The sequence below is a fragment of the Microtus pennsylvanicus genome, chromosome 6 (assembly GCF_037038515.1).
Source record: "Microtus pennsylvanicus isolate mMicPen1 chromosome 6, mMicPen1.hap1, whole genome shotgun sequence".
In the NCBI taxonomy this organism is placed as follows: domain Eukaryota; kingdom Metazoa; phylum Chordata; class Mammalia; order Rodentia; family Cricetidae; genus Microtus; species Microtus pennsylvanicus.
Genome location: NC_134584.1, coordinates 57279394 through 57306085, shown reverse-complemented (window position 1 = coordinate 57306085; position 26692 = coordinate 57279394). Strand labels below are relative to the sequence as shown.

At 41.5% G+C, this 26692-nt stretch overlaps 1 protein-coding gene across 2 annotated transcripts in view; it reads right to left on the bottom strand.

Annotated features, from left to right (window-relative positions):
- The window catches only part of Jmy (junction mediating and regulatory protein, p53 cofactor), a 65838-nt gene extending 39781 nt beyond the window's left edge, over nt 1-26057 (bottom strand). Inside the window, exons 1-2 of one of the 2 annotated variants that reach the window (XM_075976303.1) lie at nt 24601-26057; nt 8036-8209 (exon numbers count right to left, since the gene is read on the bottom strand). In XM_075976303.1, the coding sequence (XP_075832418.1) occupies nt 8036-8209; nt 24601-25593 (1167 nt within the window). In that variant the 5' untranslated portion in view covers nt 25594-26057. The remainder of the gene's footprint in view (nt 1-8035; nt 8210-24600) is intronic. The other variant, XM_075976302.1, reaches the window with a different exon arrangement.
- Nucleotides 26058-26692: the final 635 nt, after the last annotated feature.

Here is a 26692-nt window from a genome sequence, read left to right as displayed (position 1 = left end):
ATCTTCAGAGAGCAGTTTTCTGGACCAGTCATTTTTCCCTGCACCTCCTCTTCACTAGAGCAATAAGACACCAAAGGGAGATCAAGGGGACACAAATTGGAAAAGAAGAAGTCAAACTCTCACTATTTGCTGATATTATAGTTTACATAAGTGATCCCAAAAATTCTACCAAGGAACTTCGACAACTCAGAAACACTTTCAGCAATATAACAGGATACAAGATTAATTCAAAAAAATCAGTAGCCCTCATGTACACAGATGATAAAATGGCTGGGGAAGAAATCAGAGAATCAACACCCTTCACAATAGCCACAAATAGCATAAAATATCTCAGAGTAACTCTGCCAAACAAGTGGAAGACTTATATGACAAGAACTTTAAATCTTTGAAGAAAGAAATTGAAAAAGACACCAGAAAGTGGAAAGATCTCCCATGCTCCTGGGTAGGCAGAATTAACATAGTAAAAATGGCAATCTTACCAAAAGCAATCTACAGATTCAATGCAATGTCCAGCAAAATTCTTCAAAGACCTTGAAAGAACAACACTCTTTTTTTTTTTTTTTGAAAAGCAAAAAACCCAAGATAGCCAAAACAATCCTGTGTAATAAAGGAACCTCTGGAGGCATCACAATCCCTGACTTCAAACTCTACTACAGAGCTACAGTACTGAAAACAGCCTGGTATTGGCATAAGAACAGAAAGGAGGACCAATGGAACCAAATAGAAGACCCAGATATCAAGCCAAACATTTTCGAACACCTGATCTTTGATAAAGAAACAAAAAATATCAAATGGAAAAAAGAAAGCATATTTAACAAGTGGTGTTGGCATAACTGGATATCAACATGTAGAAGAATGAAAACAGACCCATATCTATCGCCACGCACAAAACTCAAGTCCAAATAGATCAAAGACCTCAACATAAAGACAGCCGCACTGAACCTCATAGAAGAGAAAGTGGGAAGTACACTTGAACACTCTGGCACAGGGAACTGCTTCCTAAATATAACCCCAGCAGCACAGACACTGAGAGAAACAATTAATAAATGGGACCTTCTGAAACTGAAAAGCTTCTGTAAAGCGAAGGACACGGTCAACAAGACAAAACGACAGCCCACAGAATGGGAAAAGATCTTCACTAATCCCACATCAGACAGAGGTCTGATCTCTAAAATATACAAAGAACTCAAGAAATTGGTCACCAAAAGATCACATAATCCAATAAAAAAAAAATGGAGTACAGACCTAAACAGAGAACTCTCAACAGAAGAATCTAAAATGGCTGAAAGACACTTAAAGAATTGTTCAACATCCTTAGTCATCAGAGAAATGCAAATCGAAACAACTCTATAAGAATGACAACTTATGCTGGAGAGGTTGTGGGGAAAAGGGAACACTTCTGCATTGCTGGTGGGGATGCAAGCTGGTACAACCCCTTTGGATGTCAGTGTGGCGATTTCTCAGAAAATTAGCAAACAACCTTCCTCAAGAGTCAGTAATAACCACTTTTGAGTATATAGCCAAAGGATGCTCAATTGTGCCACAAGGACATGTGCTCAACTATGTTCATAGCAGCACTGTTTGTCATAGCCAGAACCTGGAAACAACCTAAATGCCCCCCATCGAAGAATGGATAAGAAAAATGTGGTACATTTACACAATGGAGTACTACACAGCAGAAAAAAATAATGACATCTTGAGTTTTTCAGGAAAATGGATGGAGCTAGAAAACATCATTTTGAGTGAGGTAAACAAGACACAGAAAGACAATTATCACATTAGTCACTCATAGGTGGTTTTTAAACACAAAGCAAAGAAAGCCAGCCTACAAACTACAATCCTAGAGAACTTAGACAACAATGCAGACACTAAGAGAGACATACATAGATCTAATCTACATGGGAAGTAAAAAGTATAAAAAGACAAGATCTCCTAAGTAAATTGGGAGCATGGGGACCTTGGGGGAGGATTGAATGAGGGAGAAGAAGGGAGGGGAGCAGAGAGAAATGTAGAGCTCAATAAATATAATTAAAAAAATAAAATAATAAAAAAAGAAGAAAATGTTAGGTTTGGAATCTGCAAACCCTTTTCAGTAATGTCAATGGAAAGGCTGCACTGCAGGCCTCATCCCAGACTTGCTTTTATACTCCAGCACTAACAGTTCCTTCCTCAACAACAAAATCAAGTCTGCAGCTTCGTCAGCCTCATTAACACTTTTTGGTTTGTTTTTTGTTTTTTTTTTTTTTTTTGTTTTTTGAGGCAGAGTTTCTCTGTAGCCTTGGTGTCAGTCCTGGAACTAAATCTTGTAGACCAGGCTGGCCTTGAATGCACAGAGATCCACCTGCCTCTGTCTCCTGGAGTGCTGGGATTAAAGGTGTGCACCACCCCTGGCACCTCATTAACACTTTACCTTTTCCACTAAGACAATCAGTACCAGCATACCAAGTGTCCTATCTTTAGACTTCTGGATCAAGGGTTTCTCTGTAGTTTTGGAGCCTGTCCTGGAACTAGCTCTTTTAGACCAGGCTGGCCTCAAATTCACAGAGATCCAACTGCCTCTGCCTCCTGAGTGGCAACATCCTCTTTATAAGGATATAACTCCAGGGACCCTGCCCTCTGTGTTTAACTCAATAAATCCAGTCCCTTTCCTTAGTTCTTTCATGTCCAAAAGTGGTGACTATTTTTATAACTGCTTCCTTTGAGGTAGCTTACTTTCTTGCCTTCTTAATTACCTGCTTTACTTTATACCAGTTAACAAATCTTAGTGTTACAACACTCACTGTTGAAATTACTATCTTGATTTTCTGATCAAACCCCAATAGATTTAACTACGGAATAAAAACTTAACAAACACAAAGAACATACAAACTCAAAGCTCAGAACATTAAGACGGAAATCATTTCCACCTACATGAATACATGGCGTACAGACATTAACAGACAAAAGGAGGGGATGGACACCAAAAAGACCGAACTTCTTTATTATGGCTTTTGTAGGAGGAGGTTACTAGCCAAACAGAATAGCACACTCATCTGATAACTTGCACACTGCTGCTGGATTAGTACTTGTCTATCCCCACCTCACAACGCTCACAACAGAACACACACATGCTTCAACACACACACACACACACACACACACACACACACACACACACACACACACCAAACCACACAGCACGTCAGTTTCCTGCAACGCATTTCTTCTGCTCCTTTGTGGATGACCTGAACTCAGCAGCTATATATAATGCTGCAATCCGCTGCTAGAGGCCCTGCCTCATCATTTTACTATACTCAAGCTCTAAGCAACAATCCTCTCCTAACTTCTTTTCCTAACTTGGAAAACTTGAAGATGTCGCAGCGGCCCTGTTCAGTTGGACTGTGTGCTTAAAAACAATGACAGCTCTGTTTGGAATTCCAAGGATAGAAAGAAAACAGAGCCTGTTTTAACATGGAAAAAGGTGTGTGTCAGTTTAGGTAGCCAGGAGAATAAAACTAATTTATAAATACAAATTTTCTGGCACAGACTCCTTATTATAAAAGCACATCATGAATTTATTATGTTATTTCTATCTGTTGTTAAGATACTGGGAAAACCTAGCTTAAGCTTCTTCAGTGAAACAAATGCCAACACAGATTTATGAACATACTTATTGATACTATAGTACAATGTAACTTTTCCAGACACTGGGGTTGCTTGTTCAATGAGCAATTATCAAGAACTATTTAAAAGATATTTATTTATGTGCGTGTGTGCATGTGTATGTGTGTGTGTTAAGGTGCCAGTGGAGGTCAGAAGAGGGCTGTAGATCCCTTGGAGTTGGAGTTACAGATGGTTCTGAGCCACCCATTATGGGTGCTGGGAACTAAATTAAGATCCTTTGGAAAAGGGGCTGGAGAAATGGCTCAGACGTTAAGACACTGGCTGCTCTTCCAGAGGTTCTGAGTTCAATTCCCAGCAACCACATGGTGGCTCACAACCATTTATAGTGGGATCTGATGCCCTCTTCTGGCATGTAGGTGTACATGCAGTACACTCATACATAAAATATGAATTTTTTTTTAAAAAAAGATCTTTTGGAAAAGTAGTAAACATTCTTAATCATTGAGCCATCTATCTCTCCAACCCCATGAGAGTTTGTTAATACACCAGCCAAGAGTGTGAGATGGGTGTTCTAGCATGCATCTGTAATCCTAGCTGCTTGGGGTGCCAGCAAAGCAGATACAAAATTCAAGGCCAGACTGGGCAGTGAGAAGGCTGAGGGAAACTCTCTGAGTGGCTTTAAAAGACCCTGGATATGATTCCCTACCAGACCTCTTTGGGCAAAGAACCTAAGCTGACAAGACTGTGGCTAACCGGTATATAAAAAATATTCTATAGCATTAATCAGAGAAATTAAGTCAAATCCATAATGAGGTATGATCGCACTCCTATTTAAAGGGATATTATTAAAAGACAAAAAATTACAAATATTGGGAAGGAGACAAAGAGAGGAGGTTTTGCACACTGTTGGTGGGAACTATTGTGGCAGCTCCTCAAATAATTAGAAAGAGACCACACATTCTTCCAGTCCTACTTCTAGATATATGACCCAGGACTTAACACCAGTATGCTGATAGGAGGTTCCAACGTTAACTTCAGCATTGCTCACAAAAATAAAAAGATGCAATGAAGGCATGTGTCCATCAACAGATGAATGGACAAAGAAACCATGGACATGCATATACACAAACACATAAAAATGTCATTCAGCCAGTCTTTAATGGTGGCACACGCCTTCAATCCCAGCACTCAGGGAGGCAGAGGCAGGCGAATCTCCCTGTGTTCGAGGCCAGTCTGGTCTACAAATATGAGTTCCAGGACAGTTGGGGATACACAGAGAAACCCTTTCTAGGGAGAAAAACAAAATGTCATTCAGCCTTTAACAAAGAGTAGAATGGTATCACTAACTCATGTAGAAGAGAGGGATTTGGAGCTTAGAGAAGGTTTTAGTTAAATGGTACAAAATATTAGTTAGGAAGACTACTAAAGAGATCTGTTACAACATAGTAAAATATACTTATCAATATGTAATATTCTTTAAAAACATAACAGCAGATCTTAAGTGCTCTCACCATAATTTGGTTAGGTATGTAAGATGTTAAGTAGTTAAATTTAGCCCTTCTACTTTTTGGGGGAGGCAGGGGTATTGAGACAGGGTTCCTCTGTTTAACAGCCCTGGCTGTCCAGGAACTTGTAGACCAGGCTGGCCTTGAACACACACAGATCTGCCTGTCTCTGCCTCCTGAGTGTTGGGATCAAAGAGTGTGCACCACCATGACCAATTTAGCCCTTGTATGTGTATAAATAAAACACAAAACACTACTGTATATGAAAAGTTTTATTATTAAGTTAAATACTAAAACTATAAAGGCACTGCTAAATTGATTTAATTCGATATATCAATTAAATGAGATCTTACTGCTATAGTCTGTCTAAACTTGTTCCCCGTGACGGTAGTGATGGGGAGGTAAGAAGCTCTCAGTTCAGCTTATTGCACCCTCAGAAGGGACTGCAGACTGACTGACTGCATGATCTTATCCTCATACTTCTACTCCTAATACTGCAACCACCAAAAGGGGGTATTAGTGAAGTCCTCGTCAGAGCCTGCACCGACTCAGACTATCTTCCTTTGTTATTATAAGAAGACTACCTTGGATACTTTGTTGCAGTAATAGAACAGACCAGCATACTGACAGACTATAATTATTACTGAGTCTTTCAACCTATTAATGTGCAATACCTCTCAAGTTAGGTGCTCTATAGTTTCTGCCAAATTTTGGTGTTTACTTGTCCTGTGCTGCTGGGGACTGCATCCCAAGGCAATAGGCACAGTCAGACTACTACAGTGACCTCAGCATTACTTTAAGAATTGTATTACTGAAAGTCTGGTGTACAAGAACTGTTAAAGTAAGTAGCATTTTAAAAAATTCAATTTTCAATTGTTCACATCCAGAAGACAATATGCAACCAAATCTTTCATAATGACTGTATACATTAAACTTATATATTCTTCCTAACAGCTCTTGAGTACTTAGAATTTTCTACGTGATCTTCCTAAAAATAATGGGCCTTATTTCAGTTTTTCCAATTTATGTATTATTTCTTTTTTGTATTTTTTTTTTTTTTTGATTTTCGAGACAGGGTTTCTCTGTAGTTTTTTTGGTGCCTGTCCTGGAACTAGCTCTTGTAGACCAGGCTGGCCTCAAACTCACAAAGATCCGCCTGCCTCTGCCTCCCGAGTGCTGGGATTAAAGGCGTGCGCCACCACTGCCTAGCTTTTTTGTATTTTATTATACTACTTTGTATTATACTTTTATGTATTATTTTACAGACTTTTTGGACTAGTTAGACCTCTGGAATAATATTGAATAAAAGGAGTGAAAAGATGGAAATGGAAGCTGGGAATGGTGATGTGTAATGATATTTTGACAAATAAAGTTTGATTGAAGATAAAAATGCAGAGCTAAGCCACAACAGGCCAGAAAGTGGTGGCACACACCTTTAATCCCAGGACTTCGGAGACAGAGGGATCTGTTAGTTCAAGGCCACCCTGGGCTACACAAGATTGAATCTGTCTAAAATAGAAACAGAGCTCACACAAAGGTGATCCTAACACTTGGGGTCACATCCTTTAATCCCAGCATTAGGGAAGTGGAGACAGGAACTCAGGTTCAGTTTCATGTTTGAGACAGCTGCAGTCTGAGGACAAAGTCTGAGGACAGGATGGCCCCTTCAGTCCATCCCAGCACTCCGGAGGGCAGAGGTGGGCAAATCTCTGTAAGTTGGAGGCCAGCCTGGTCTACAAGAGCTAGTTTCTGGACTAGTAAGCAGCGACTCCTCCATGGCCTCTGCATCAGCTCTTGCCTCCAGGTTCCTGTCCTGTTGTTCTATTCTTATTCTGACTTCCCTCAGTGATAGCCTGTGATGGGGAAATTTAACCGGAAAACTTTCAAGTTGTCTGTGGCCATGGTGTTTTATCACAGCAAAAGAAATGCTGCTAAGCCGGGCGGTGGTGGCGCACGCCTTTAATCCCAGCAGAGGCAGGCGGATCTCTGTGAGTTCGAGGCCAGCCTGGTCTACAGAGTTCCAGGACAGGAACCAAAAAAGCTACGGAGAAACCCTGTCTCGAAAAAATCCCCCCCCCCCAAAAAAGGAAATACTGCTAACTAAACTACGTCACATTCACAGGTAACAAGCAATTGTTTTTAGTTGTACTTATAACAAATACTTTGTCAAACCAATTATAATTCCTTTTTTAAAATGTGTGTTATTTTCTAACTTAATAGTAACTAGTAATAATAAATAATATAACTTTAAAACATTATTTGGAATTACAGTCACCTAAATTGGTGACCATTACTAGCTACGGACAAGGACATGTGTTATTTGTGTAATAGTTCCACTTAATATACTCATTCATCTGATACACTATGAACTCAGTAACTAGGTAGAGTGAATTACTAGGATATATGCCTATCTGTACAAGTATTCATAAGAAGCAAAAAGAATCAAATAGCTGTGGTTGATGATGTCAGAGGCAATAGTCTATAACAAATGTTATTAATTAATATCCCTCTGAAAATGAACCTAAATTTACATAGTCAATGCTGAACCACAGGTGATATCCGTAAACACCACACGCAGTCCAGTGTTGGTAGACACCCATGTCCAGTTTTCTGCCTTTCAGGTTAGAGTCTCAAAAATGTCTACAGTTGATTTTTAGAAGTAAATTCTAATATCCTGTCTTAGGTTACTGATACCCTTTAATCCAAATGCCAAATTTTATTATAAAGTAACTGGCAATTAAGTATTTTTCAAAAGTGCAAGTAAGAGTACAATAATATGTGTACTTATTGTCCCAACAGTAACTTTGGAGAAGAAGGGCCAAGAATCTGCATTACTTCTAAACTTTTGTAATTAAAATGTGTGACTAGCCAGTCTCAGAACTAGAGTCACTACAGTTCATGCTTTAAAAAGAAAAAAAAAATGATACCTTGATCTGCTGTCTTCGCAGCATGGCAAGCTCTCGCATGTCTCGGAATGGCTGAAGTAAATACTGGTAGAGTTCAGTTGTGGCCTCTGCAAGGCTGCTGTAGGCTTCATCCTCCATCTGATACAAGTCCAAAAGCTCCACCATGCTCTCTATAGTCTTGTGCTTGTCTAAGAGCTGTGAACAGAAAGTTTCAAAGCTAAGAAAACTAAATATAGTAACTGATAATAACCACTGTACTTGCTTTTGACCCAGAATCAAGGTTACTAAACACAGTTTGCATGGTCACTTATCTCTATACTTCATGTTTCACTATACAGACCACAGCCTCATCTAATCATTAGGGTGAAGGAATACACACTACCTGCCTGCCTTTAAGTCGTCCCCCAGTGGTGCTCTCCAGTCATATAATGAAACAACACCACACAAAAGCCCACTTTATTACTGTGCTGGTTAGTTGCTAACACAAACCTACACGCATCTGGGAAGAAGGACTCTCAGCTGATGATTACATCATCAGACTATCCTGTAGGCATGTCTATGGGCATTTTCTTGATTACTAATTGATGCAGGAGACCCAGCCCACTGTGGGCGGTGCCATCCCTGGACAGTGGGCCTGGGTTTTATAAGGTAGCTGAGTAGACTATGGAGAAGTTCAGTGCCATCTTCATCAATAATGTAAGTGGGAAAACTAACTCAGCTACATGCCTCAGATCCAGCTTCAAAAAGGACTACAAGGACAAGTGCACACACACACACCTAAAAACTAAAACAAGTAACAATAAAACCCCACCAGCTCCAAATATCAGACAGACCTATGGTAGGCCATAAAAAGAGTCTTAAAAACTAAACAGAGCCAGGCAGTTGTGGTGCACACCTTTAATCCCAGCACTTGAGAGGCAGAGTCTCTGTGAGTTCGAGACCAGCCTGGTCTACAAGAGCTAGTTCCAGGACAGGCTCCAAAGCTACAGAGAAACCCTGTCTCAAAAAACCAAAAAAATTAAACAGAACTAGAGGTTTTTTTTTCTTTTTAAACCACAATGAAATTACAATAGCTGGGATGCTCTAAAAAAAATCTAAGTTAGGTACTGGAGAGATGGCTCTGCACTGTCTGTTCTTACAAAGAATCCAGGTTGATTTTGGTTGATTACCAGCACCCACATGGTGGCTCAAGACTATAACTCCAGTGACGGGAATATACACCCTCTTCTGGCCTCCAGGGCCTCTGGGAATATACACATGGTAAATAGTCATTTATTCAGCAAAAACACCCATACATATAAAACTTTTTTTAAAAAAAAAGTTTTTAAAATCTGGAAAATAACACAGAGACATATCAAAATGGAATAATATGTAGCAATTAAAAGAACTACAGCTTGTTAAGGAAGAGAGAACATACAGAGTAGGGTAAAGTTTCTAAGCTCGTGGTAACTATTTAAAAGAAAAGGCTCCCATGAGGCTGCCTCAAGAGAAGTAACTGAACAGAGAGAAGAATGAGAGAAGGGAAACAGAGATGTATATATTACTCATACTTTTTAAAAACCAGCCATCAAGCAAATGTATGTGTGTTTACTTATTAAGCCAGGATTTTATTATGTAGCCCATACTAGCCCTGATCTCAGATCCCCCACCTGTTTCAGTTACTTGAGTGCTGGGGTTCTAGGTATACACTATCATACACATTGTATAGACTTACAAAGTAAAGGTTTTGTAGACCATTTCTTCTCTACTTCCCAAAGATATTCTGGCTTACAAAAAGGAGGGAGGGGATAACAACGATTAAATCCCTTCACCTAATACCCCAAATTATGTATACCTTTCCCATGAGATGAGGCATAATGAGTCTAAAAATGATAAACGCCTCTCTTCCTGTGTCCCAACTTTTCTGAAGCAGCAAAGTCAGGTGTGAATGTCTTCTCTTGGCAATCCACGTAATGCCAAGTTAATGAAAGCAGTATCTCCCACTATGGAAATGACCAGTTAGTTTATTGTTGAGATCTCAGATCCCAGCAATGAGTTCTAATTTTAGGCAAGAGTGCCCACCTTTATAGTGACCTACTACTCCAAGGCATGGGGCACGCTACATACAGCAGAAATAATAACAATAGTAAGGAAGGGTCGGACTTGCTTGGGGGGAGGGAGTCCTAAATTTGTGCAATAAATCCTTGCAAGAAAAAGTAGATAAACCTTATCTTTAATTCTACTTGAAAATGAAACTTTCTTTAAAATGATTCAACAAGTTCACAAACAGCAAAATAATAAAAGAAATGAGAAAACACAAATGGCAGCAACATTTCTACATATAATGAAGCTCTCCCTAGTCATTCATGGCTACTTAACTCCAATCAAGAACAATTCGGTTAGAAAACTTCAGATACTAAGTAGGCTTCTTTGAGTTCTGCTTTCAACAACACTAAAGTTAATGCAGTGCGGTAAAATGGTTGTAGGCACTACTTTCTGCCAAATAAAAACATCCACTATATGACTAAGTTTCACAGATTTGAACAACTAAAATAGAAATAAGTTTTTAAATATTAAAGTACTTATCCAGTATTTCCTACATGGATTTATTCTCCAACAGAGCAGTACGCAACTATGCGGCAACTAAACTTAATACTCTTGCAGAAGCCCAGGGCATCTCACCTAACAATACTAATTTATTAATCTGTCTTTGCTATAAAGTTTCATGTTTTTCCAACACTAGATTACTTTAAAAGCAATGACAACTGTATTTTAATTTCAATTATACTTCTATTTTTAATCTAAGTACTCTGGAAATAATCTTAAATGAAATGTTCTTAAAATTACAATTTACTCAACGAACTTCAAATCTTTTTCTATAATTCATGATGAAGGAATTCAATGGAACTGGCACAGGGGTGAGTGTTCACCACCTACCTAGCATAGGAAGGCGAAGAGAGGCAATCGCTACGCAGCTAAGGAAAAACTGAAAAGCTCAGAGAATAAACACAGTGCTTTGGACACTAACAGACCATAAACTGTGAAATATACAAGATGCTATTATACATAATACATGGGTAGAAAAAAATTAGGACAATTAGAATATTTAGGATTGAGGCTCTCAGGGATAAAGAAAACGTGAGAAGAATCTAAGTGAAGCTGATCCATGCAAGCTTGACAAATTTGAAAGCATTCACTGAGACACTAAGAATGCAGATGTACCTGGATTTGAGTAAAACATCCCTCAAAATATTTTCTAAGGGCTCAAGACCAATCATCATACTACAGTGACAGTTGAGATAAGTGGAGAAAGGGAGGCGGGAAGAATAAAGTTCTATGTTACTTCTGCTTCAATATCTGACACAGAGGGCTGGAGATCACTGGCAGCTCTCCCAGAGGACTCCCAGCACCCACAGTAGCTCAAAGCCACCTGTACCCTCTTCTGGCCTCCACAGGCACTGCACACATGTGGATAAAGACATATGTGCCGGCTCAACACCTATAAACATAACAATGGTTTTGGGTTTCTTTGGTTGTTTTTGTTTTGTTTTGTTTTACTCTGACAAAGCTCTTCTGCAATTTTAGGGAATTACTTCACAAACATAGAAGATGCAAAGTAAAAATTTACCAAGCATTAACATATAATTCGCTAAGCCTAATAAGTAAAACAAATGGTGTGTGTAGGATTGAACCTTGTTTACACAAGTAGGCAAATACTCCATTACTTAGCTGTATTTCCAACCCTTCTTTTCTTTTTCCTTAAGACAGACTCATATAACCCAGGCTAGCCTTTAACTCTCTAAGAAAGTATACAACGACCTTGAGTTGAACTTCTCATCCTTCTGTGCCTACCTCCCATATGCTGACCTTAGAAACTTTCTGCAGAGTAGAAAGGCATTCTGTGGGAGACATCCAGCTCTTTCTTTCCTTTTTTTTTTTTTTTTTTTTTTGTTGCTCTGGCTAACCTGGCACTTGCTAAATAGACAGATCCTGTATCTGCCTCAACAGTGTTAGGATTAAAGGCAAACCATCATGTTTGGCATTTTGGCTTTACCCAACTTTTTTTTCTGCCACAAAGTCTTGTAAGTTACTTGGACTCCTGTGGCTCTAATAGGGGTTGAATTTGCAATTCTACTTCAGCCTATTAAGCAGCTGGAATTACAGGCTTGCATCAGACCCCTCTAGATATCTTTTAATTTGTTTCCATCTCGATGTAATCCTGTTAAGAATGGACTCTGAACCTAAGAGATTTTTCAACCTTAAGTCTAAAACAAAAGTATGCTTAATGAAAAATTTCTCTCACACAAGGTTATAGTTTTCTTTAGTTTCTTAAGGGAGTCAGTAATAACTTCAAAAAAAATTTCTTTTTCAACTGAGCCACAGGCCCAGTAAGCAGAAGAGTGGGTGGGTTACTAGGAGGAGGAGCAGAGGAGGAAGGTGAGGATGGGAAGAAACTGTTAAATGGAAACAAGGTAAAAGAATAAGCGGGTGCTATATTACACAGGTCATCACTATGTAGTTACTACTGTTTCACAGAATCCAAAACAAAGACTTTGAAGAACTACATGTGTGAGAGGACACCTGAATCCTGGTTAAATATATATATACATACATACATATATATATATATATGTATGTATGTATGTATGTATATAACACACAAATGTACCGAAGTGCCCTAAATAAATCAATATATATAACATACAAATGTATCCAACTATTACCTAGCGCCCTAAATAAATCAATATATATAACATACAAAAATGTACCCAACTATTACCTAGTGCCCTAAATAAACATGATTATTGTGAATAAATGGACTCAAGGGTCCCTAAAAACTATAGCAAAAGAAAAAAAACGCCAATTTTCTTCACGAATGGGTGTTAGGATCATCTAACTACATGAGATACACTTTGTCACTATGATAGCAAACTGGCAGACAGCAGCAACCCTACCACAGCTCCAACGCCATCACACCCTAAGCTCTCATACTTATCAATGACTCACACACAACTTTTAATCCTGTAAGACCCATTCATTGACACTGCCTTACACAGACACACGTTTTTACAGTGCCTCTTCTGTTCAGATGTACAAATGTTCATTGTGTTACAACTGCTTACTGCATTCCATACAGTAATGTTATGCAGCCTTGTAACTTAGAAGCAACAGATCACAGCATGCAGCTTAAGCGTACAGTTCCATAACACCTACATCAATGAAAGGACGGTGTATGAAACTGACTTACACCAGGTTAACTTTCCATTCCTTCCCAAATAGGAATAAATACTTTCAAAGAAAATTGACTTCATAAGGATAAAACTCCAGGGGGCTGGGGAAAGATAGTAAAGTGCTTGCCATGCAAACAAAGGACCTGAGTCCAGCTCCCTGGCATCCATAGAAACTGAGGAAGACACCCAACACGGTTCTTTGGCCTCCACAAGCACACACATGAACACATATACATATACAGAGCACATATAAACATATATATATATATATATAATGAAAACTAACTACATAAGTAATAAAACTGGGCTGGGCATGGTGGAGCAGCAACTAGAGACTAAATAATAGAAATAAATAGAGACAAGAGGACCACAAGTTTTACAGAGCCAGGAAACCTCCTGACTATATGAGATTGTGTCTCTAAAAAACCAACACATGTGAAAAGGATCCTAATGAAGTAAAGGTGGTAGGAAGCCAATACAATAGTTCTCAACTAGCAGGCATGCCCTACCCTAGAGAGGCATTTGATATTCTCTCACAAAGATAATATTTTTTTGACTGCACAATCCATGACTACACAAGACCGAGGTAAACATGTGTAAGTGATGAAAAAGAAAACATTTTCAAGAGCAAGTACTAAAATACTGACCAAAACAGTCAGCACTTAAAAAGTAGAAAAGTAGGAAGAATTAGAACAGGTAAGTATAATGTAGTGGTTCCCAACCTTCCTAACACTGAGACTTTTTAATACAGTTCATGTGTGATGACCCAATCATAACATTACTTTGTTGCTATTTCATAACTGTAATTTTGCTGCTTTTATGCAAAATATTGTAAATATCTGATATGTAGGATATTCAACAGGTGACCCTCCCCCAAAGGGGTTAAGACCTACGGTTGAGAACCACTGGTATAATGTATAGTAAAGTTTAAGGAGCTCCTTTTGTTTGGTTTTGGATCTTTCAAGACAAGGTTTCAGCCGGGCGATGGTGGTACACGCCGTTAATCCCAGCACTTGGGAGGCAGAGGCAGGCGGATCTCTGTGAGTTCGAGACCAGCCTGGTCTACAGAGCGAGTTCCAGGACAGGCTCCAAAGCCACAGAGAAACCCTGTCTCGAAAAACAAAAAAAAAAAAAAAAAAAAAGACAAGGTTTCTCTGTGTGTAGCCCTGGCTGTCCTGGAACTTGCTCTGTAAACCAGGCTGGCCTCAAGCGCAGAGATCCACATTCCTCTGACTCCCAAGTGCTGAGACTAAAGGCACGTGTCACTACCACCCAGCTAAATTTTTTTTTTAATTGTTGTTTTGGGACAGGGTCTCTCTATGCAGTCCTGGCTGTCTGGGGCTTATCATATAGACCAGGCTGGCCTGGAACTTACAGAGATCTACTTGCCTCTGCCTCTCCTAATACTGGAAATTAGAGGCATATACTGCCATGCCTGGCTAAGGGGCCACATCTATATTATGTCTAGTACCTAAAAAGAGAACTCTGAGTATTATCTAGTTGCTTAGTTATTAATGATTAATGAGTAAGACCCTAGTCAAACCTAGGGCCTTACTCATGTAAGCCCATAAACTATTAAATGAATAAATTACTGTATGTAATTTAAGGCTTCTAGGTCAGTACTTACAATTTAACAGCTATTCCAACTGTAGCTTTGCAAATGTAATCAGAGTTGTCTGATATGCTTGTGAGTAAAAGGAAGATACAGAGCCAGGTGGTGGTGGCGCACGCCTTTAATCCCAGCATTTGGGTGGCAGAGGCAGGCAGATCTCAGTGAGTTTAAGGCTAGCCTCGTTTATCAAGTGAGTTCTAGGACAGCCAGGACCACTACACAGTCTCAAAAAACTAAAAAGTAAGATACAGAAAAGATGGATAAGATTTATAAGAAATAGTAAGAGAATAATGACTGTCAGGCTCAGTAGCGCACACCTGTGGTCCCAGCTCCATGGGAGACTGAGGTAGATCCTTTGAGCCCAGGAGTTTGAGGCCAGTGTGGTGGTTAGAATTGGAGTGGTCCTCATAGGTTCACATATTTGAATGGTTGGTCATTAGGGAACAGTCCTACTTGACAGGGATTAGGTTGGCCTTTTCAGAGTTGGTGTGGCCTTGTTGGAGGAAGTGTGTCACTGGGGAGTGGGTTTAGAGGTTTATAATGATCAGGCCAGGCCCAGTTTCTCTCTTTCTGATGCCTGTTGATCTGGATTTAGAACTCTCAACTACCTCACCAGCACCATGTCTGCCTGTGTGCCACCATGCTTCCTGCCATGGACTAAACCTCTGAACTGTATGTAAGCAAACCCCAATTAAATGTTTTCTTTTCTAAGAGTTGCCGCTGTCATGGTATCTCTTCACAGCAACAGGACACTAAGACAGCCAGCCTGGGCAATACAATGAGAATGTATCAAAAACTAAAATTCAAACAATCAAAGGGACACCAAGAGCTTAGCTCAGAAGCAGAGTGCATGCTTAGCAGGAGAAAAGCTCTGGGATGTGGGTGGGGAGATTCAAAATCATAACCAACTGTACCAAAAGGACTACCATATCCTGTAAAGTCAACCAAAATAATTAGATACATATGTAGCAGCGGCATGTGTCTTGGGAGTAATGGAGGAGTTTCTGCTGATGCACAGACAAGACCAACCTGCTATTCTTATTTAGAAATTATATCAGCTTGGGAATAATTCATCTTTGTGGAACCAACTTCTATCAATGCAAACATGGCTTTGAATTAGCAACCTGGTTTTTAGTAAAAATAGGTTTAGATTTAACAGCCAGCTCGTGTTAAGTGCCTCAGGGGAAAGTAAATAGTTTTAATTTACTATATACTAAGCATAGGGCAGGTACACCTCACAAAGAACCTTGACAGTCTTTTGAGTTTAGGGAGAATGAAATATGATGGAATTCCATGAAAAATAGTAAATTGAATGGGGCAACTGGAAAGTGGCATAGTTAACTAAGATTTGAAAAGAACAAAGGCATACTTTAATTTTAGATTTCTCCCAGTTCTAATCTATAAACTCTAAGCATGCTGACACTTCAGACAAGTTCCTTTATCTAATCGGTGTCAGGCAATTTTCCCTGAGACAAAGAAAACATCCTTAATAAACTAGCTCCAGGTTCCACAAAACTTAACACAGAAAAGAGTCAATTCTGAGGAATTCCAGGAAACCAAGTGAAACAAATTGTTTAAAAAAAAAAAAGCAGCGTTACTATAGACACAATTTCCTTAATAGAATAATGAATATTATTCCCCTGAAACTTTCAAGGTTCAATATTGCCTTTAGAAATTTAATTCATATATTTTCTCTTTCAAGCCTTCATTAGCCCTACTTGGTATTATCTATTTATTTAGTTTTCTAGTACCAAAAATATACTTAATATAAATATATGGAAGACTTCTAACTAAAATTAAGGCGAGAAGTGGCCACCTGTCTCCCTACTTCCAGATCTACACTAACTAGTAAAGGAAATAAGCTCAAGCGCAGCTATGAAGGAGAAAGAAGAGGAAAAGTAGCAGTATAGACTAGGCCACACTTCCGACTTCTCCTTTGGAGGCTAATAAGTAGTACTAGGAAATGCTTGTTACAAAGGTATTTTTTTCTTCCAAATAGTATGTATTTTTGAAAATTTTTAAAGAGAAATATCCCCATATCTAAATCAGATGTGGTTACTCCTGGCCAGAACATCCAAAGGCAGAGGTTGAATATATTAAGTCAGGCATGGTGGTGTAAGCCTTTAATCGGAACCCTCAGGAGGATGAGGCCAGCCTAGGTTACATAGTTACAAGTCAGCAAGCACTACATGAAACCTGTCTCAAAAAAACAAAAAAAACATATTCCTCCTATAGCTTTATATTGAGACACGAGTACACACATACGGGGTGGGGGTGGGGGTTAGAGTTTTATTTGAGGCAGAGTCTCATTTTGTAGCCAAGTCTGGCCTAAAATCCATAGAACCTCCTTCATGCCTTAGCCTCCCAAACTCTGCAATTACAGGTATGAGTACAATTACAGTACCATGACTGACTATAAAAGTAACATTACTCCCCTGCAGTTGCTTCAGAAAGGTGAATGCTTTTATATTTATTTATAAAAGTTAATTACACATTTAAAAAAAAAAGCCAGGAAGGCATAGTGGAGAATGCCTTTAATCTCAGCTTCTGGAGGCAGAGGCAAGGAGAATCTGTGAGTCTGAGGCCAATCTGGTCCACATAAGGAGCTTCAGGACAGCCAGGACTAGATGATTACAGTATATGTACAAAAATCAAGGTTTTCCAGAAGAATGAAGTTATGTGACGGTTAGTCCTGACTGTAAAATTTGTTAGCACTTAGAACCACCACAAAAACAAACCTCTGGCACTCCTGTGAGGGTGCTTCTAGATTAGGTGAACTGAGAAACAAAGACCTACCCTAAATGTGGGTGGTTTTACTCCACGGGCTGAGATCTTAGACGCTTCTGCTTACCAGCTGCAGGGGAACAGTGCTACCACCTGTTCCATGCTGCCATGGCTTCACCACCATGATACACAGCAACCTCATACTGTAAGAGAAAACCAATCCTTCCACCCACTCATGCTTTTGACAGGTGGTTTGCTCCAGCACACATCAGAATCCCGGTACTTCAACATGTCTGGCCCCATGCTAGTTCCAGAAGTTAGATACTATATGTAACAAAATGCTAGAGAAGCAAAAATCACCAAGAACTACTTATGGTCTCTTGTGTGCATATGACCTGCCACTTAAAAGCTCATGTGGTGTGTTGAAGGCTTTGTCAGACACCCGAGCACAAAGGATTAATCTACTGATATGTTCATAGTTGAATGGGCTATGAGAAGGTGAAGGCTAACCAAAGGAAGCAGGTCACTGATAGTGTGCCTCTAAAAGGTCTATCTTGTCCATAGCCATCCAAGAGGGGCAACCCAGCTCCATCACTCCCTCTCTGCTTTGAAAGGCTGTTCAGAGTAACAGTTAACCATGAACTTGCCAACAGCTTTCCTCCTTTTAAGTTGTTTATGCCAAGCATCCTTCATGGCAATACAGTAAAAACTAAGTCTTCAACGCCTTCATCTTAATCTTGGAAGTCAATCCTCCTCTCAGTAGCAGAGAACTAGGCAGATTCAGAGGAACCACAGATAGCCTTTTACAGAGTAAAGAGCCACAAGAAATTTCTCATTACAAGAAAACAAGCACACAGATATTCAAACAGATGGCCCACTTTTTGTTTTTTGTTGGTAACAGTACTTATAGTCAGCAAAAGGCCAAGTGAATAATAACGGAGAACAGTAACACCAATAAAATTACAGGTGAAGGCTTTAGAAATGAATGCAAGGGCAGTGGTGGCACATGCCTTTAATCCCAGAATCCAGGACGCAGAGGCAGGCACATCTCTGAAATCTAGCCCAGCCTGGTTTACAAGAGCTAATTTTCCAGGACAGGCTGGTCTATAAGAGTTAGTTTCAGGGGGCTGGAGAGATGGCTCAGTGGTTAAGAGCACTGCCTGCTCTTCCAAAGGTCCTGAGTTCAATTCCCAGCAACCACATGGTGGCTCACAACCATCTATAATGAGGTCTGGTGTCCTCTTCTGGCGTGCAGACATACACACAGACAGAATATTGTATACATAATAAATAAATAAATAGAGTTAGTTCCAAGATAGCTAGAGCTATTAAACAGAAAAACCTTTTCCAAAAAAAAAAAAAGGTAACTATAACCATTATAACTATTCTCCCTTCCAAACACACATCATCACATAACTAAGGAATTTGTACATGTTGGCCCTGCTTAAGCAAGAAGGAATCAAACTCAGATTTGATGTGTAAAATAATTTGACTGGGCGCTATGAAGTTTTGAATCCTTTCTAATGGCTCCAAAGCATTTAGATCAATGGTTCTCAAACATGTTGGGTGACCCTTAGGAAGAATGAGAACCATTGATTTAGATCAAGAAATTCCGAAGAACCAAGTGTAATAGTAGGCATAGGGAAAATAGAGGCAGAAACAGCCTGGGCTACTTGAGACTCTTTTCTAATTATTTTATTTTTGTCAAGAAAAGAAAAAGGAAACAAGAAAAAGAAACCAAACAAATAGCACATTATGGCAAAAAAAGCAAAAGGTTGGTAAGACAGGACTGGGTCTGCATCTGAATTTTGTCACTCCCTAACAGTTTAATTCTGTCAAACCCAAGAACCCAAGACCATTTTAAGCCTCTTCTTTGGCTTGAGCCTGGCGCTGGTGGCGCACGCCTTTAATTCCAACACTGAGGAGGCAGAGACAAGCGGATCTCCATGAGTTTGAGGCCAGCCCAGTCTATAAGAGCTCGTTCTAGGACGGGCTCCAAAGCTACAGAGAAACCCTGTCTGGGAAAAAAAAAAAAAGTAAACCTCCATTTGGACTGGGGATGTAACTCAATGGTAGAGTACTGCCTAGCCTTCAAGCTGGGCTCCACCAGAATACTTAAAGCTTGGTACTTCCACCATACTTATTAGAAGCTACCTATCTTTGTAAATGCCAGGTAGCTGTGATTCCATACAGTCCTCTCATTTAAGAGACTAAATAGCTAAGCATGCCATTAGAAGCGATGAGTCACAATCAAAATCCAGACTGTTCTGACTCCAAACCCTAGTGAGATGTTCAGTGGCCTCTTTGAAAGCACTTTCTGCTCTCTATGAATTTAACTCGAAAGTTAGAGTTCAGCATATTTATGTAAACAATAATTTCCAAAGTAAGCAGATTTTCAGATCTTAAGTAAGTCTGTCATAATTGAGGTTTATGAGCTGAAACACCAAAATCAATCATTTGAAAAATAGTTATCATCATACAAGAAACCATTACTTGAAAATCTAGGTCAAAGTTAAGCTTTAAGCTACCTATGAGCACACACAGTAATACAAACCTTAGCTTTGACCAGCAACTAAGATCTACTGCAACACTGTTCAAAGAGGCCTTGAAGCACCTGTATTCACATAAAAATTGCCTGCTGTATAAATAATAGATACTATAATAAACTCACATAAAACGTCCAACAAAACTACAAATAATACTGCATTTTATTTAGAATGAGGCTTTAGTATATAATTTTAGAATGTGTATGTCATCTAAAAATACTGTATTATTGTAAAACTTGTAAACCCTCATGAACTATAATCTACAGGTGTGAATCTGGACAAAAACCTGCAGTAGAAAACACACACGGGAGGGCTTCTTCAACTCCCCATACCAATCTTCTTTCCTTTGGAGTACTAGGGACTGAACTGAGGCCTCACATACAATAAAGAAGTGGCCTATCTATCTCCCCAGTTCTTTATTTTTTGATAGAAATTCACTTAAATTTACCCAGGCAGGTCTTAAACTTGTGACTCTCCCACCTTGCCCTCCTGAGTGGCTCAGACTACAGGCCTGGTAACCCATATTAAACCTTAAGGGTACTGCAAATATTAAACTCCAATTCAAGTGCCACAACCTTACATAGCAGAGCAAATAATTTGCAGTAGTGGTTTTTGTTCTGAATGTTGTTCATGTTTATGTTTTTGAGACAGTGTCTCATGTATTCATTTGGCTTCAACTTGCCACACAGTGGATGCCTTGAACTTCTTCTGATCATCCTGCCCCACCTCCAAAGAACTCAGAGTCCAGGTGTGGGTACCAAAGTTCCAGGGCTGGGGATTGAAACCAGAACTTCATGTCAGACAAGCACTCCATAAACCACACTTTCAGTCCCCATTCCTTTTTGGTATTTAAAAGTTTAACAAGCCAGGAGTTGAGACACCCACATTATTTCAGTCAGGAGGCTAAGAGAGGAGGATCATAAATCTGAGGACAGTCTGGGCTACATACATATGGAGAACATCTAAAATCTAAAAACTAACAATTTTAAGAGAATTTTTGTCTATTTTAAATAATCTTCCCTGAAGAATATACATTTGTCAACTTATAAAACTTGTATTTAGCCAGGTAGTGGTGGCGCATGCCTTTAATCCTAGCACTAGTGGGGCAGAGGCAGGTGGATCTCTGTGAGTTTGAGGCCAGCCTGGTGTACAAGAGCTAGTTCCAGGACAGGCTCCAAAGCTACAGAGAAACCCTGTTTCGAAAAACAAACAACAACAACAAAAAAATACCACCAAAAAACTTGCATTTATCTATAACTTTACATTAAAATGGCATGTCTTATCTACTAATATTGAGTGTTCTGAACAAGTGGTTGGAAAAGCAGGAAATTCAACAGAGTCAAGGTCAGTGGCCTTCCTTACCAAGTTGTTTTTCCACTTGTTTTTTTAAAGGAGAGGACTGGAGACTGGCTCAGTAGGAGAAAATTCGCAAGCGTACCAGACCCTGTATTTGAATATCCTGGAGACAAAACCTCCCTTAAGTGATCCCTGATCATCTGAACAAAAACAAGTATGGAGCTTACAGCTAGGAAAGTCATGCTATGGGAATAGATAACAGACTCAAGAAAATTGAAGAAAAAATATGAAGAACTACATTTTTTAAGTATTATCTGTTAAACATGTGATTTACCAGACACAGCCAACATAAAAGAGTTTGTTCTGCCACGGCAGTGGTGGCTGAACCTTTAGTCTCAGTACTCGGAAGGCAGAGGCAGGTGGTCTCTGAGTTCAAGGACATCCTCGCCTACAAAGCAAGTTCCAGGGGATGCTCCAAAGCCAAAGAGAAACCCTGTCTTGAAAGAAAAAAAAAAGTTCAATTCCACAAGCTATGTCAATTGAGATATGGGAAGATGACACTAAATTAAGTAGAATAAAAATAAACTCAACAGAATAGAAGCAACATACAACTGCTATAAAACAATTTTTTAAAAAAAAGTAGTTGGCGCATGCTAGAGAGGTTGATGTGAGATTCCGTGCGCCAGCCTGGACTAGAGTCCTGTCTCACCAACCAAATGTTACATCAGGGATGACATATTACAGCTCTTTGGTAGAGCACTTGCTTAGCACATTGCAAACCACTCCACATACTCCTCTCCCCAAAAGCAAACTACTAATACAGAAAAGAATCTAAGCTGCGGAAGAACACATTAGCATCCTAAGTAAGTCACTTAGAAATTCTTTTTTTCCTTTTTTTCAAGACAGGGTTTCTCTGTAGCTTTGGAGCCTGTCCTGGAACTTGCTCTGTAGACCAGGCTGGCCTGGAACTCACAGAGATCCACCTGCCTCTGCCTCCCAAGTGTTGGGTGGGATTAAAGGTGTGCGCCACCTCCACCCGACTTCCATCACACTTAATACACTTCCATCACATCCATTGCAGACATCACTAACTAGTCTCTACACTTAATCTGCCAGCATTGGAAAATGTGTTCTTTTAAGAAAAATTGGCCCTCAAAATTGAATTCTAAAAAGCTAAAAGCTCATTTTTGACCCACTGGAAATTTGAAAACAAAGATAGCTACTTTTTTAGTATCATTTAAAGTTGAAATCAGACATCTCTAAATTAAGGGATTAAAAAGCTTCTAGTTTGATAAACAGTAGCTATTTGTAATTTTCTGAGAAACTAGCATATATACACACACACACACACAAAACTAATAAAAAATTTCAGAAGCCCTATATAAAAGAAACATAGGGCCAGGCAGTGGTGGCGCACACCTTTGATCCCAGAACTCGGGAGGCAGAGGCATCTCTGTGAGTTCGAGGCCAGCCTAGTCTGTAAGAGCTAGTTCCAGGACAGGCTCCAAAGCTGCAGAGAAACGCTGTGGTGGTGGTGGTGGTGAAATATACGTTAATTTAAACACTAGAAAGAATATCATCACATTAGTTACCTCTGTCCAAAACATATCAAGGTAGAAGTCTCCAGGAAGTGAGATAACAAAGGGGAAATGAAAACAGATCCCTTGAACTCGAGGATAAGATCACTGTAGGTGACGTTTACCGTACGTACAGTAAACCAAAGGGAAGGAGTGAAAAACCTGAAGAATCTTTTTTTTCCTTCCAAGACAAGGTGTCACTAAGTGGTTCTGGTTGTCCTGGAACTCACTATTCAAACCAGGCTGGCCTCAAACTCACAGAGATCCACCTGCCCTGGCCCCCCAGAGTGAATCCCAAGTGCTGGGGTTGAAGGCTTGGACCTAGTAGTGAACTATTGAAAAAGGAAGTTTTAAATGTATTGTGTGTGGTATACAGGAGAAATAAGTGTTTCCTAAATATTCCCAGAGTGAATCCCAAGTGCTGGGGTTGAAGTTTGGACCTAGTAGTGAACTCTTGAAAAAGGAAGTTTTAAATGTACTGTGTGTGGTATACAGGAGAAATAAGTGTTTCCTAAATACTCAAGTCTAGCAAAGAGAAACACCTAATATTCTATGAAGAAACCCAGACTGTCCCAGCTTCCTGACTTAACAGCAGAGGGGCGCGCGCGTGCCTGTGTGTGTGTGTGTGTAATACATGTATGATACACACAGACAAATGACACCATGAAATGTGTGTGTATCATACATGTAAAATACACAGACAAATGACACCATGAAAAACAGTTTTTTTCCATCCCAAATCCAACTATAATATAAAATAACATTAAAATAGTAAATTGCTTTGATATACAGTAATACTGAAATAGTAAAATGCTAACTACATATACCATCCATTGGAAGAAGCTCTTAAGTTACTCTTTTCAGTAAGTTTCAAAAGAAGCCAGTAAGGAGGCCTGACTTTGTAAACACACTGCAGAGCTCCCTATGGATGGTCGTCCTGGCATCTCCCTCTTTGTTTCCTGTTATTTAAGGAGTATGGAAAAGTTTTCACACTACATACAAAAAACATGAGCATTCCTGCCCATGACCTTCCTCCTCCATAAAACAGGAGTGAAACTTGAGCCATCTGTAAAGACTTGATAGTCTAAAAATTTGTTATCAATTGTCATTTGGTTCTTTCTCATTTGGACAAGTCAACACTTGAATTTAGGGCTGGGGTGAAGCTCAATGGTACACTTTCTGCAGTGGTACACTTTACTGAAAGGTAAAATTTCATACTTGCCTGTGTTGCCAGAGCACACAAGGGAAACAAAACGTAGATCATATTTGTTCCTTTAAGACAACTATTTTGAGTTATTTGAAGAATAGTTAAAGTGTGGGCAAGTTATTGTCGTTTAGTTCAAGTTTTACAGAATATCTATTTTCGTAAACGCTTTTATCTACCTATATTTAGTAAACTACCTATATTTAGTAAACTTTTAGGAGGAAAAGAAATAAAAACGGGGTCGAGAAAGCCTAAAGACTTCCTAAACATCCTTCGCTGAGATAATTAAAGAGAACCGGCTCAGAAATCCCTCCTGTTCTGCCTTCACACACTGGCGCACAGCCCAAACCGAGGCTCCAGCCCTTGACAGAGAGACACCAATCCCAGGGCGGGCGGCCGCTCGCACTAGACTCTCACCTCCTGGATGCGCTTCCTCGCCCGCTGAAGCACCTCTTCGTAGCCCTTCTGCCGCAGCTCGCTGAGGCTTTCGTAATACTCCTCGGGGTCGTCGGTCTCGGTGAAGAGCACCTGGGACAGGATCTTCCAGCCGCACGTGTCCAGGCCGTGGCCCAGGTAGACCTGGAGCTGGTAACACAGAGCGTCGATCTCCTGCTCGGTCATCTCGGGGGCGCCCCCGAACAGCACCGTCCACATGCCGGACGGCTCTTCGGGGAACACCGGCAGACACGGCTCCAGCTGTGAGTTCACCGAGCACAGCTGCTGGTGCACGGCCCGCAGATCCTGGAAGGAGAAGAGCCCGGCCCAGCTGCACTCTTCAGCCGGTGACTCCAGCTCCGCGGTGGACGGCGGCCGCTCCGCGTCGGGGTGCGGCGGTGGCGCCTCATCCTCCCTCACCATTTCCAGCACCTCGATCTCCTCGGAGACCGCCCCGCAGGCACTCATCACTCGCACCGACGACACCGGGGGCGCCGGCGGGGCTGGCGTGGCAGCGGCGGCCGCATCCCGGGATTCCGCGCCTCTGCGAAGCGGGCTGGCCTTGGCCCGCGCGGGACTACGGAAGGGACTCTCCGGTCCTTTGCCGGCCGGACCCCGAAGAGGATTCCCCCTCGGGCTGCGCGCGCTGCGCGGAGAGCCACCCTCGGCCCAGGCCGGGCTCTTCCGCGGCCCGGGGCTCCGGAGCGCTGTGGCAGAGGCAGCGGCCTCGGGTCGGCCCCGGGTCGCCGGGCTGCCGGGCCCGCGACTCCCATCTGGCGCAGGAGTCCCCGCCTGTTCCCGGGAACCGCTCCTCTGCCTCTGGGCCGTCCGGTTGTGGCAGGTTATGGCAAACTTGCCTTCTATCTCGTTCCAGGCCACAATGAACACGAACTTGTGCTTCTCGCGCTCGTCGAATACATGGGGCCGCACCGCCACCCAGTCGGACTCGAGCGTCTCCTCCAGCGCGAACGACATGGTAGCTCCAGTGACCGGCCGAGGGGGGCCGCCCGGCCGAGTCTCCGCGGTGGCCGCGCCCCCAGCTCACCCTTGCCGGGCGCCTTCAGCCATCTTAGCGCTCCGGCCGCTCTCCCACCGCCTCCTTTGTGGCGCGACTCTCCGAAGAGACAATACGCGGCCCGGAGCAGGTAGTTCACATAGTCACGTGCGGCCGGATCTGTTTACAAGCCGCTCGCTGCGGCAGTGCGGGGCCCAGGGCCGCCGGGCCGGCCTGCGTGAGGCTGCGGGAGCTGCGTGATGTGATGCGCCGAGGCGCGCGTCCGCGCTCGCCGGGGCCGATCGCCCCGCCGCCGCTCTGCCTCCCGCCGACCGCGCCGAGCCAGCCGGAACCAGAGACCCGACTCCTAAACTCTGCGTCTCAGCGTCGCCACAATGTTGCCATTCGGCTGTGACGTCGGCGGCTCCACGAGGGACGTAAACACGGGCACGTGCAGCACGCTGCTGACGCGGCGGTGGCGGCGGCGCGCGTCGGGCCCGCGCGTCGGCGCCCCGCCCCTCCGCGTCCCCCAGCAGCGCCTGCGCGCGGCCGCGCGCCTGGCCCGAGCCCCGCCTCCTCCTTCCCGGCTGGGAGCTTCCTTGCAAATCGGTTGTTTTCCTGGGAGGCACAGGTGAGCTTGGACCCTGGGCAGGAGGAGCCAAGGCAGCCTGTTGCTGAGACTTTTTCCAGGGACACTCACGTGCACATTGGCTTCCCTTAGCCCGAAGAAATCTGGATGAACACCTGTGTTCAGAAAGTACCCGGTAAACAGGACGGGAACTTCGCCTGTCAAGGCTAAACCAAACGGTTCGCTTCTCCCCTCGCACCATTAAGATAAAATTTAAGATAGACCAGTATCCAAAGACAACCCAGTGGGACACTAGAACAACAGAAAAATTCAATCTAAGAGTGTGAACGTTCATCTCAATATATCCGTCTTTTATTGCTTCAACTTTCATAATTTGTGTACTGTTCTGAGAACTTCTTTGAGCAGACACTGGGATAAAGATCTCTTGAGTTGTTTTTAGTTATATGAGTTCCCTCAGAGAGCAAACAACAGAAAGTTTTATCAGTCCGACC